A 14033-nucleotide genomic window follows, 5' to 3' on the forward strand; every position below is an offset into this window, starting at 1 on the left:
ATTGTCAACTTAAAAAAAATACCGCATTAAGATTACCCTGATAATATTCTGTTCGTTGTTCAGTGACTGGAAAACTGCAATCGTTGGCATCGTGCATATTGGCTCATTGTCTAACCACTAGATTATCTTGGTTCACATTATTGTCGTTATTCGGTATCTCTTTCCAGATCTGCTTGCTCAAGTGACATCCGCTAAGCTTATTCCAAGCCCTCATGACTTCCTGTGTTGTTATTGCCCCAGTTTGAAGTGATGCTATGCTGCCAACTTATTGGTGGGACTCTCTATTGCTTGGTTATACAACTGTATACAAATACCATGTGATATTGCGCTCTATGTCACTGATCGACGGTGTCTGTGAAAAATCTGTTCTTTGTGCTGCATGCTCATTTCAGCCCATTTCTTTTATTGAATTGTTTGACTTGCTATTTAACACGCGTGCGTGCGGTGCCATGCGCTGGTGTCGCCTCTCGGGTTGTACAGTACGATGCTTCAATTCACTTCCTGACGAAGCTCCCAGCGGCACGTGGAGCGAAACGTCGGACATTGCGTCACTCGAACGACCGAGGAGGCTTTGGCAGTGGCGCCGTACGTCTCTCCGATTCGGCGTTCGCTTTGCACCGCTTGTGGTTCTTTCGTCGCAATGTCTGACGTTTAAATCCCAGCAACACGTGGGGCGAAATGTCACACACCGTGAGAACAACAGGCGGCCCAGCCCAAAGGCAGATCGGAGAGTGATGTTTTTGCATGTACCGTGAAAGTTATTCTTGACAAAAAGATAACGGTATATGATGGCGTAATGCCTTTCCTCATAATTGCTTTTGGATTCGTGTTCGCATTATGCGTAAATTGTGCAGTTGTGCTTTCTGTTCTTATCAAAAGTCTATCTCTTTTTTTATCGTGTGACTTGAATTTGCAATTCAAAGAACGCCTTAGCCTGGCTATTATTTCATCATTCACATTACCATTCACATACTCTTGTTATTCTTTATGCTACTGTTGTCACTGTACGTGTATATTTTTTATTAATTGGAATTAACATATCATACCAGGCCGTAAAAAAGAAACATTACTCGCACGGTTTCAACAATCAAATTCAAGACCGCTGTGTGGCCTGGCAGTGGACATGGCAAATAATTTCAGTCCACACTCTTTTTTTAATGTGTGTGTTTGTGTGTAGGGAATAAGATGGATGGCTCCAAGAGGCGGTCTGCAGGGCACAGCATTCTAAATATGACAACTGGCTACTAACATCTGGTTTACATTGAATGTGTACCCAAGCCACTGAATGTGGGGGTGAACATTCCTTGCTTATGAAGCGAAATGCATGTGTGTGTGTTATGGTTGTTTATTGAGAACCAGCTCCTAATGTTCTAGTCAGACTCTGAGGTTGTTGTTCTTTTTCCCCTCCTTTTATTCAAAAGGTCAAGTTACATTCTGTGGGACTATATGAAAATAAAAAAATATATTTGCTTTGTTTTTTTATTAAGTCAGGCTGTGAACAACGATACAGGAATTTAAACAATTCTCCAACGAACAACAACATATTTAGGGAACTCTTTGGGATGTTTTTGGTTAACCAACAAGTTTTGTGAGCGGCACGAGATTTTCATGTTAAATGTAGGTTTCATGATTTATATTATCCTTTACAATTTTTTTTATGAATATCACATGGCCTCAAGAAAATAAATGCTTTAAGCACATTTTCCCCTTTTCACCTAAAATTCAAGGCTTGACACTTGGACACTGTGAGCTTGCATCCAAACATTACAATCGAGTCATTCTTTTCATATTGGTGTTGAGCTCCGTGCTTTTACAAAATATTTTATTAAATTGAGGCCGATTGCGATGGTTTTTTTTGTTCATTCAAGGTTTATTGCCGTGTAATATTAACAGTTTACGGACAATTACAAAACATTATATCAACAGTCTTTGCAGTGGTCTATTACTTCATTCCTCAGTACAGGTCACAGATTAGCTTTTACCCAGCATAAGGTTGTTTTTTATACATGGTTTTGTCATTTTTGACAGACGATAGGTGGAAAATCATCACCTACTGCAGACTTTAAACATCCAAAAAAATAAAAGCATCATGTTTCTACAGCTACCCACTGTCGTTTGAATCGGTGCCGATATTATACAAGATGATGATTTCTTACTTGCAAACAACACACAAAAACCCTGAAGTAATTAACAAAAAATTGTAAAAACCCCACAGATACTAAAATACGCTAGCTTGTGATTAACAAAGAGCTTCAAGTTCAAAAATGGAAAGGAATTAACATAGATCACATTAAAGTATTTTACATGTAGTTTTTTTTAATGTATATAATGTAATGTATTTTTAGAAAAAAATTATAGAATCAAAACGTACAGTAATTCTTTCATATTCATTTGTACGTTTGAAATACGGCTTAGCAGTGCAGTATTCTTCATAACCATATTACTAGCACCATTTTTTTTAAATAGCGTGTTGTTAGTCAGCGAATCTTACAACAATTGCATTCATATTAACTGTTTGTGTAATAGCTAGTAAGCCAAACAACTCCTGTTTCACGTTTTTGAGTTCCTCTTGTAATCTGGCGTCAAATGCACCATTTCTTTTTGGGACCACAAATGGCTGTGCAGACTTTCACGCTGAATTGATTAACTTTTCTGGAAATGTTTATATATATTTTTTATTTGGCAGTACTTGAGTTGCAAACGCCAATACATCATTGCTTAATTAAGTTGTGCTTTTTGGAATTACTGGCATTAACCCAGGAAAATGCACATTGACATATTTTGACCAACAGGCAGACATTTATTACCATTTTGTCACAATTCACTTTTAAAAACGTTAAGTTTAATTCTTATTGCAGAAAGCCTGACTGTTACAATTTCACTTCATGTATGATAACATTTCATAGTTTTTGTCTTGCCTATCATGATGCAAAGAGATCAACTTATAGAAAATGTCATTAGACTATTACTCCAGTATTGATGCAAAGCTAAGAGAAAATTGACAGTCTCATTGGGCATCTTGCATTCAAAAGTTTGAATCTGAATAGCACAGAATTTAGAAATACAGAGCTAAAGTTGAAACAAAGGGGGCAAAAATATTGTTCAAAAATAAAATAGAAAAGGCATGTACAATGATATCTCAATTATTTTATATAATACTTTTAATACAGTACCCAGTTTATTTCAAGCCAATTTGTTATTATTTAGTGTGTGGCGCACAGCTTCACAACCGTAGTTATATATTGTAACAACATCACTGCTCTTTGGAGTAGACAATGTACATGGTTAATATTGTACTTTGTGTTTGCGGTATCACTAGGCAGCTTTCTAAATGCATTCTTATTATTATTATCATTATTGGTAGTTTTATTTCAATCAACCCCCAACACCTTTATTCCCCCACCTACCCCACCCATATAACAACACTCCGTTTTTTCCCAATCTCGTATTCCTCACACAATCTCTCAGCAATTACCTCAACCCTTACTGCTGTCTAACTCAGTGGTGCGCGCACACTCACACACACACTCATGCGCGCGCGTGTGTGTGTGTGAGTGCGCGCGCGTGGCGTGCACACAGGCACGAGCGGCGGGTGCGATCAATGCAGCTGGATGCGCAGCTTCAATCGCAGAGCCTGACCGAGCTCCCCGGCGAGGTAGTCCTTCTCGTGAGCGGCCTCCAGCCGCCGGAGCTCCTTGCGGCGGAAGGTGGGCACGCCGGTGACCTCGAGGGTGTGAGTGGACGGACGCTGCACGGCCACCGCCTTGCGCTTGGCCAGGAGCAGCGAGCTGCCGAGGTCGCTCCGGCTCTCCGACTCGCTCTCGTCGTCGGCTAGGATCTGACCGATGCGGAAGATGCCCGCCTCGTTGCCAGCCACGATTGAGTACTTAACGTGGTTGTTAAGCGGGGCGAGCGCCGGCAAGAGGTCGAGGATGGAGTCTCCGTCCTCCAGCGAGCTGATGTTGACATGCACGATCACGGGGCGCTCCACGTCCAGGCTGGCCATGTTGATGTCTGTGGCGTTCTCGCGCAACTGTGGCACGTGGGTGGGAAGAAAGGAACACGAGTGTGCTCGGTTAACCTCTCATTTTTTTCCCACTCCCCTGCGGTATGAAAACGATGTAATTTTTAGAGCTCGGGTAGATGAATGCATGTCCAAAGTTATATCGTTCAGATCCTGTACGATTTTGGACCCGTGTGAATCGTTTTTTTTAGTCTCGCTGAGATAAAACATTCAACCACAATTGGAAATTAAGCCACGATGAAGCAAGGCAATGCATATAACGACTCTATAAAAAATAATTACATGAATCAATCGGGTCGATCCGTTGTATGTCTGTTTATTGGACTAGGCATGGGAAAAACAATGGTGTGATATGCAACACACTAGGAATAGTTGCCTAGCACAAACATGCAAAATGTTCTTGAGTCTCTTTTATGTCAAGGAAATGGCTGCACCCAAGGCAACAATTTTAAAGAGCCCTGGGCTCTTAACGTCAACAAATCTTCCTCGAGCCACGCTGCCCTGCCCTGCATTTATTTATTCAGGCTTCCTTCGAAGTGCCAACAAAAGCAGCCTCAGATGTTTAAAGCTGTGTGTGCTTTTGTGCTCAGCAAGTATTTCCAACTTTTCCATTGCTTCGCGAAAATGTTTTTAGAATCAAAACTGTGGCACAATCACATTTGGGAAGGCCATTGCGATCCTTAATGGAAATGATTACTGGCAAGGCGGTGAACTGTGAGTTCAGAGCATCCTTCCATTGTTGAGGGTTTTATTGGTCAGTTAATTCAAATAAGCCCGTGTGTGCATCTGAATCTGGCACAGAGTTTATGTCTCGGTTCACTTCGGAAATTCATAATATTAATCTACCGCCATGGTCAATACACTGCTGGCTGTCTCCATCTCTCGTGGACTGGCGATGCAACAATCCACCAAGCACCTCGTTTTAAGCATCGGACATCATCGCTTCTGGCGACATGTCCTGCCAAAAGCCCCATTATTATAATTAACAATAGGTTCGTTTCTCAAAAGAATATTGTGATGTTTTAACTCACTGGCCTTTCTGAAGGAGGCTGACTGGTCTGTTGACCTTTTTCATAATCAATGTCAGCTAAAATTCCAAGGTCTTTCTTTCCTACCAATGATTGTAAAGAAAAAAAACCTTGTATTTTTCAACTTGTCATTACAATATATTCCATCTTCTTATGAATGCTCTAATGAAACAATAGAACAGTATTATTTCTGAACTGGTCATTTAAAGCAATTTCCATTAGTTTACATATTTCTCCAGGACATAATCAAACAATGTCCCATCTTCGTGAAATATGTTACAAATGGTTTGGAGTTTTACTCTTCAGCAAATAACATGTGTCGTCAACATTGCCATGTGGCTGTCAATTGGAACCCAAACCCAAGATCTGTGCTTGCAAGCAAATAGAGTGGCTCACTGGAAAGAACAGAAAACACTGAAAGCTATATAAATAATTACTAGGTGAAGAGTTCTCCATGTCCAGACATCAACAAACATCATCTGCTCGTGACAATGCCAGTGAGTTTGGAGACACTCTGGCCAGTCTGCACGGTGGTTGCATCTTCTCCAACTCATAACATTCCCATTTGGTCTTCAATTACTTTCCTCGCCACCCCCATTGTGATTCGATGAATTGTCAGGATTCTTGATTGTAATTCGATTCAAGATTTTATTTATTTTACATTGTGGTGAATGTCGTGAAAGTAGCCTAGTTGGAGCAGGAATCGCTTGAACCCATTAAATGCAAAGCATCTGAATATAAAGTAATCCATTCTTACGCTTATAATTGTATGCATGTATCATGAGTGAAAGACTCATTTCAATGAATGAGTTGATGCAGCGTGAGACCCCAAGTTCCCATGCATTAAATTCGCCTAGGCACCAGGTTGTTATTTCAAGTGCTCTAAATGGGTCAGAACGAATTCAATGCTCAAACGAGCATTGAGGCGGTGCTCATGTCCCGTTAAAATCCCTGAGCCAGTGGTGGAAATTACACATTCCTGTGGTGGGGTTAAGTGTCTCCATAGGACAACCACTGTTGACTTCCCCACAAAAAGTTCTTACTCATATTATTGACCCCCGGAGGGATGAAGGACTGAATCAACCCCCCGACCAGGATAGGAACCCTCACAACCTCCTGATTGTGAGCCTCCGTGCTGGGTGGGTATAAGACTCACGGAAGGCGTCAGGCCCGCGGGCGCACTGTCCATACCTCTGCAGGTTGCGCGTTCGGCCCGGCATTTCTGCGCTGGCGGTTGGGCTTGGGGTAGCCGTTGATCTTGCACTCGTAGCACGTCTCCGACGACAGCACGTTCTCATCCTCCTGCAGCTCTGCGGGCCCAGTCCCCGGCGCGGACCCCGGTCCGTACGCGCTCTTACCCCCAGCGCTGCCTCCAGACACACAGTGCCTGCAGGGAAGTCAAGCGCAGGGTGATTAATCCCCGCCACCCCCCGGCCCATCATTTGCGCATCCACCGCTCTTCACCCGTCGTGTCTTTGGGCTATGTTACCAGCATGGGGGGGGGGGGTGAATTTACAAATCAAATCTTGCATTTATAATTTTTAAAAATACGTGGGTTGGATTGCGTAAATGTTATTAAACCCACCACCATCTGACACAGCCAATAAGTAAAGTTTGTCACTTAAAGAGAACATGCCAATTTGTTACTAGTACAGCACACCGGTGTGTTGGACAGCAAAGCGACAACATTTACAATCTGAGTACTGTATTTTTTAGTAAGGGTTGTCATGTGAAAAAACGTGGCAATTAGCTATTACTTCAGCACATCGGTGTGATGGCGAGTAAACCTACAACGTTACCAATTGAGTAGGAAGTTTCACTGGTGATTACAACCAGTTTCATCAGGAGATTTGCCAGAAATGTCAGTCTCACCATCATACCTATGTGCTAAAGTACTAGCTAATTGCCAGGTTATTTTTTTTTTAAGGTGCGCAGTTGTTTCCTGGCGGAATTCAGTAAACTATCAAAACAATTGTGTTTTAATATTTCTTAATAGATGCGCTTATGGTATATAACAGCTTGGTAGTGAAGTAGTGAAACTCTCTACTGCACAGATAAAGTGGTGAAAGCATACATTCTATTTATTTATTTATTTCTTTTGTTTATTTAATCTCCATTCAAACTAATGGTGTTCTATAAGACGATTATTTTGCATATAAAAGTCAGTGTGATTGGAGATTTCAACGTGGGAATCGTTCCACAGACGAATTCATATTCACGTAGGAATGGTCCAATGCGTGATATGTGCTTCGAAGAAGGGGTATATTGCCCAAAGGCATCACCTATCACTTAACTCTCCTTGACAGGCCACAGTATCGGTGATGAATGCGTTGTGTGACAGTGGCATTAGGATGCGATCCCTAGCAGAAATCACGCGGCGCTGGAGAACAACGGTGCCCTTTACACTTGGCATTGATCATCTCGTAAGAAGCTGAAAAAAGTTCATTCACTTAAAAAATATACAGTCCCTTCCACATGCGGCACTGCCTCGGGCAGACAGAGCAAAAGGAAATGACTTGTGAAGGTTTGTGGTAACTTGGCATGATAGAGTGAAGATGAAAACCATATCGCCAAACATTCTTTACGCACGCGATCTGTGAGATGAACTACTTAATAAAAGCAGCCTTTTCTCTTATAAGGCAGGGTTAACGATGAACGTGGTAAGCGATTGTGCACCACTGCTAACGCAGTCCCTTATTTTTTACGTGTTATTGAATGGTGGTTTAGAAAACAACCTCACACTAAAGAGGGACCACTGCCCAGAACATCACTCTGTTATAATTACTTTCTGTAATAAGGCAGCGTGTTGGGGATTTCTTCTTCAGCTTGTGCTTGTAGAGCCCTGTCAATGCAGTCCCATAGTTTACCGTTTATTTAACACAGCTTTTGTTTAATTGCCAGGTTAGACATCTTTGCTATAAACACATGTGCTGGGACATCTGCAGTACACTTAATTATTTTCAATAATGATCTCCAAGAATTTTGGGACTGCTTGAAAACCAAAGAGCTCCAGGCCAACCATCTTTCCATGAGCGCATATTAAACTGAAACGAGCGCATTCGAGCGTGGGTGGACCGTGTACAAAAACACTCGTAATGTCCAAACTCTGCACTGAATGACTGCTCATAGTCGTAGACCCTAAGCGGTTTGTTGGTGCAACTCAAAGCACTCGTTGTGTATTCAAATACGTAATGTATTTCCCTCTGCGGAATTCCACCCCCACTCTACTGCGCTAAGAATTGTAAACTTTTATTTATTTATTTTTCCAGGTAAGTTCCCACTGAGCTTTGTAGTTCTTTTTCAGAAGCGACCTGCTCACAAATGATAGCCCAACGGAAGCGGCTTATCACGTGGAAATTTATAGCAGCCAAATACTCGAAACGCATGTTGACTCTAAATGTGGAGGAAAAAACCGGAGTACCCCAAAAAAATTCAGGTGACCAAAGGAAGTCGGGATTGAACCCACGACCTCCTGTATACTCGGCGAGCTAGTTAACATCTCCCAGCCACCGTGATGATGATGATGAGAGAGAGACGCAGACTCCAAATATACAGCAGTAATCACGGTCGGGATCGAACCCACGACCTCCTGTATACCAGGCGAGGTAGTTAACATCTCAAAGCCACCGTGATGCAAAGGCTTGACCACTTACCCCTGGCCGGCGCGGAAGTAGCCGGGAGGACAGCCGCACAGGTATCCACCCTCCGTGTTGGAACAGCCAAAGTTGCAGGGCGCCTTGGAGTGTGAGCACTCGTTGACGTCATTGCACCCGCCGGAGAACTGATCGAAGTTGTATCCATTTGGACAGGCGCACTTGAAGCTGCCAAGCGTGTTGTAGCACGACGCCGAACCACACACCTGGGGGTTCGTGCACTCGTTCTCGTCTGCGGGAAAATGCAAAGGGGCAAATTAAATAAGGGGACAAAGCCGCTAAGGCCAGCAATGGTACGTTTCTAAGATTAATAATTCTAATAATTCAATTTATGTTGCGCCTTTCGTCGTGAACCTCAAAGCCTCTGGCACTTAAACTGAATTCTAAAAATTCTCAACGCAGCACATCATGGTTTGCCTTAGGTAACTAATCATAATGGTAATAATAATTTCAACTTGTAATGGGCACGGGTTTGACTCACTCTCAAAGAAGGAGAATGACTCAGAAGTGCGAAGAACCACAGACAAGAAGGAAGTCAGCCACGCAGTGAGCGGACGCCAACAATTGGCCAAGCTCTGCAGTGCTCTATATATTCAGGTGTTATCGGTCATTTAATGAGTCTTTAAACGTGGGAAGAAATCGGAGCACCCCATAAAAAGCCACATGTGGAGTCGACATTTTTGCATTCTCCTGGCGAGCCAGGGAATGGCACCCTATTGATGCACACGGGAAAAAAGTTTCGCAACATTTGTCCGAGCCACAGTGCTGGATAGCCACCACAATACAATCCCTTAAAAAACACGTTTTACAACTTTGGTTCGTGGTGCAGTTGTTAGCAAAATTCACTATGAACCCAATGTCCTGAGTTCACTTCCTGGCAATGGCAAAACATTGGTAGCAGAGGGTGAGGGTCTTTCCATAGTGCAGCCATCATCATCAACTGCCTTCAAGAAAGCCTGACCTCATGTCATGTTATCGACCTCAAACGGATGAAGGGATCGAGTCAAAACCCTGTCCTGACTTTAAACTCGCAACCTTCCAATTGCGAGCCTCGCATGCTGTCGCCGCTCCACCACGCTGGAAGTAAATTCAGGAAACGAGTGCACCGTAGTTGGTCGGCAGGTTGCATGCAGTGGGGTCACGTGCGAGTGCTCCCACCTCTTCCCGATACGTCTTGACCGGCAAGGAAGAGTAGGCCAAACAACCTCTCTATGGCCTCTATAGAGCTGTCTCAAGCAGAAGCCCCTTCCGCCAACATAGGCGTGAGCAAGCAATCGCAGGGGCTGCATATCTCCCTTTGCGATCTTATGTTTAACTCTGTTGCCATCAGTTGTTTGGCGGCTGTTGCGTAGCAGACGACTGTGCACCCACCGACACACTGGTTCCATTGGAAATGCTGCAGGTATCCCGAGGGGCAGCCGCACCGGTAGCCGCCCAGCATGTTCTGACAGCCGTGCTGGCAGCGGTGGTTACCAGAGCACTCGTCCATGTCTGGAAAGAATAATAAATAAAAATGTCCACCATTAAACTAAACTACTTATTTTATTTCACCAGTTTAGTCCCACTGAGCTGTAGAGCTCTTTTTTAGACGCGACCTGGCCACAAATGATAGCTCAACGAAGTGGCTTATCATGTGGAAATGAATATCAGCCAAATACTCTGAATGCATGTTTCTAAATATGGAGGAAAAAACCGGAGGTCCCGGAGAGAAATCCACGCGTCCACGGGGAAAGAAACATGAAAACTCCAAATATACAGGTGTCAGGGTTAGGATCGAGCCCACGACTTCCTGTATACCAGGCGAGGTAGTTAACATCTTGCCACCGTGGCACCCACAATTGGTGTTTGTGCCATTCTTAAAGCAAAGGCACAGACATAGTCTGCAGTAGTTTCACAGTAGAGGAGGGCCAATCGAGTAATTTGCAGGTATCTTTATTTGGCAAATAATGAACGACTTTTCGAATTACATCACACGATCTTTTAACGTCCACTGTGAAGCAAACAGGGGATATATTTTACGGTTAATATGTCTGTAGTACTAGCCAAGGCGGCCTACGGGATGCGAACCACGAACCTCTGCAATAAGTAGAAAATGCGCTCCCTCTGGGCCGTGCCATCGACGTGTACAGTACAACAAAACGACGCTTCAGAATGAAATGTGGGGGACAGCAATTCAATAAATACCGCTGTGTGGTAGTGCACGTCCATACGAAAGCTTCTATGCTTACTGTGCTCGCGCGTTACACACATGCAACCGACTTCCCAACAGAGGGACAACTTGGTGCTGCAGAATTTGTTACCTTCACAGTTGCTGCCACTGTTGTCGAGGCTGAAGCCCTTCTGGCACTCGCACGAGAAGCTGCCCGGAGAGTTCTGGCACACACCCTTGGAGCCACATGTTCCGGGCTGGGACACGCACTCGTTGTTGTCTGTGGCCATTCACAACAACAAGGAACATAAGCCATCATCACACACAAACTCCGGTCATCGTCGCCGCGGCTTTTTGGCTGGCTATCGAACAAAGACGATTACTGCGTTGGGCGCTTTCAGACGCGCTTCTGCGGTCGTCTGGAGCGCTCTTCCTTCCGATATTAGGCAGCTGCTGGAGCAATGTACTTTTAAATCTAGATTTAAAACTCATTTCCTTAGAACTGCGTTTTGTGTTTAGTTTGTTGTCCTGCCCCCATACCTCAGATTAACACGGTTGGCTGCGTACGGTGCGAAAGAAGTTCAAAATACACACACATACAGCAAACAAACATACCACTCTGAGTTATTGTTAAGTTTGTGTCACAACTTCAGTTGTCACGGTGTCATGGTTAGCATACTGGAATTTCAATTGGTGAGATTCGATCTCCCAGAGTCGCAGCTGAAACGATGGTGCATGTTTCTTAAATCCACCCTGTACTGTTCATCCAACAGCATAAATGAGTACACCACAGGTAGCTATGGTCAGGTCTCACGCGGTCGCGTTAGATGTGGGTATTCCTACTTATTCGAAGACATCGGGCCAATGTGAAAGAGTAGGCCAATTACCCTCTGGAGGGGCTCACTCTCCTCTAGTAGATGCTCTTCTGCTAGCAGTAGGATGAGGGAGACATTTCAGGGCTGCACCTTTGCCTAATTACCTTTACATGCAACTGGGATTATTTTCCTTTTAACAATTCCACAATTTTGGCCTTTTCTACAGAAGACGGGGGTGGGGGGGGGTAACCACAAAGTATAGCGTTTTTTTGTGGTTCCAGCCCACTAGAAACTTGGTTTGAATTACTATTGGCCACTCACTCAATCAGTCACTCACAATCAACAAATATAGAATTCCTGTGCATTAAATGTGCCTATTCGTTAACCTGTCAAAGTGACAGGAAACCTGCGCTGGCAGTTGAGAGCAATTTCATTCCCCTCCCCACCTCACCACCTATGCCCCCTTTGCCTCTCAACCTCAGCATTTCGAAGTAATCAAGTTTACGGCCATTTGTGAAAGCCAAAGCCAGGGTCTGCTCCAGCCAATAATTGCACGCGTATTGCGAGCGGCAGTGTAGTGGCTAGCACGCTGCGCTACAAACCCGGCGATCCGGGTTCCATTCCCGCTCGCGATCCACACCAGTGACGATTATCTGAACCGGTGCTGAGCCTCAAATGAGTACGTTATGCGGTGTGTAAACATCACCACTGGGAGGATAAAGGCGGCCGGCCGGACGTGGTGCTGGCCACCAAACCCCCTTCGTGTGCCGTGCCGGCCTTCATAGCCGCTGCCCGCTAAAAGCACTTGCCCCAACACTCTGTTACAGGCTGCAAGAGGGGAGGTGAGGGCGGATCTTTGTCTTTGTTTTTTGTGTGCCGGGATGGTGGGGGCGTCGGGGGAAGTGCGCGAGACTTGCCAATGCACGCGGTGTGATGCTGCGTGAATCCCGGGGGACACTTGCAGGTGAAGCCTCCGATGGTGTTCACGCACAGGAACTGGCAGTTGTGCTGCTTGCTGGCACATTCGTCGAGGTCTGCAAGCAGCGGTGAATAAACGAACCGATTACTCGGGCGAACTGTTGATTGCAAGAACACGTTTCCTGAAGTGGCTATCAAAGTAGTGCGTTTACAGCTGAGTGGGTGTAATTTTAAACGACATCATTAACTATGATTTCATTGCTGCCTCTTTTTTTTTTACTTCGTAACTCTTGTAAATGTTGAACAAAAATTCCAACCTCCCACCATGACCCCAGGAGAGGCATGCAGACAGATTTCCGTTACTGGAATGAAGCCGTGCTCTTTTATTAGTTTTACCCCCCTTCCTTTATACCAAAGGGATTCCCACAGCTCGTTTTGAACGTGACAGAAAGCAGTAGTTTATATCCAAATAAACAACTGTTGTTGCTCGTGGGATGCAATTCGAGGGTGTACTTTATTCTGGCAGTAACTGCTTGCATTGTCACTGTGTGACAGACTAAACACGTCTCTGGTATACCACCGGTCAGGGCAGTTTGAGTTGGGATGCCAGTGCACCGCTGCAGGATGAATTTAATCGGCATTAGGTTGTGCAATTCGAAAGGGAAAAAACCCCACGTTTTCGAATATCTGTTGTACATTTAGCAGAAAATTTCAGTCACCGGATCATTTATTTGTGTATGCTGGCAAAATATAATACGACCTTGCAGCAATAAACGGAGTCAAATAAATAAAATGGCACGTTGTAGGTCAACACATACCATTTCAGAGAAGTGTTGGTTTACATTTCATTTACTGCCAGTTCCATTTCCAGGGATAAAATTGAATGTTATGCAAAACATGTCAAAATTCATGTTAAAATCACACTTTATTAGGAGCGCTCCAATTACTGTTTGATGTAATAGCAGCCGATATGATGAACGTTTATTTGCAATGTTAGAAACTAACGTGTGGCTATTTGTATGATGTAAATAGGCAGCAAAAAAAACCTCTCCACAGTTATTTTCTTCTCTCCCAAGTGACAATAAAAAGGAAAAGTTAAAACGTATCACAAAAATATCGTCCATATTGGACATTCAACGTTTTGCTCTTCCTTGCCTTTTTTGTAGAACATTCCTCTGCAGACCATCAACACTCGGGAGGGGGGGGGTAAGTAAAAACAAATACCCTCTGGATGCCTGTGACGGTTTTATCAAATGATTGTTTATGTTTTCGTTGGCGCTTGCATACTTCGTAAACTCATTTGATTTCAATGGTGTGACAAGTACGCAGACCAATTAGATGCTTTTAGAACAGATCGCTTAGCCAGTGTACGTTTGGGCAGTTGGCAGGGATTTTAATGTTTTCTTTTTTCCCCTGAAATATTTCACTGATAAGTGTAAACAGGTT

At 44.0% G+C, this 14033-nt stretch overlaps 1 protein-coding gene across 1 annotated transcript in view; it reads right to left on the reverse strand.

Annotated features, from left to right (window-relative positions):
• Positions 1–1496: 1496 nt before the first annotated feature.
• The window catches only part of LOC144955790 (fibrillin-2-like), a 78668-nt gene continuing 66131 nt past the window's right edge, over positions 1497–14033 (reverse strand). Inside the window, exons 60-65 of the mRNA XM_078885955.1 lie at positions 12587–12703; positions 11006–11134; positions 10077–10196; positions 8706–8937; positions 6244–6439; positions 1497–4033 (exon numbers count right to left, since the gene is read on the reverse strand). Of these exons, the coding sequence (XP_078742081.1) occupies positions 3599–4033; positions 6244–6439; positions 8706–8937; positions 10077–10196; positions 11006–11134; positions 12587–12703 (1229 nt within the window). The 3' untranslated portion in view covers positions 1497–3598. The remainder of the gene's footprint in view (positions 4034–6243; positions 6440–8705; positions 8938–10076; positions 10197–11005; positions 11135–12586; positions 12704–14033) is intronic.

Source organism: Lampetra fluviatilis, chromosome 3 (assembly GCF_964198595.1).
Source record: "Lampetra fluviatilis chromosome 3, kcLamFluv1.1, whole genome shotgun sequence".
NCBI classification, from domain to species: Eukaryota; Metazoa; Chordata; class Hyperoartia; order Petromyzontiformes; family Petromyzontidae; genus Lampetra; species Lampetra fluviatilis.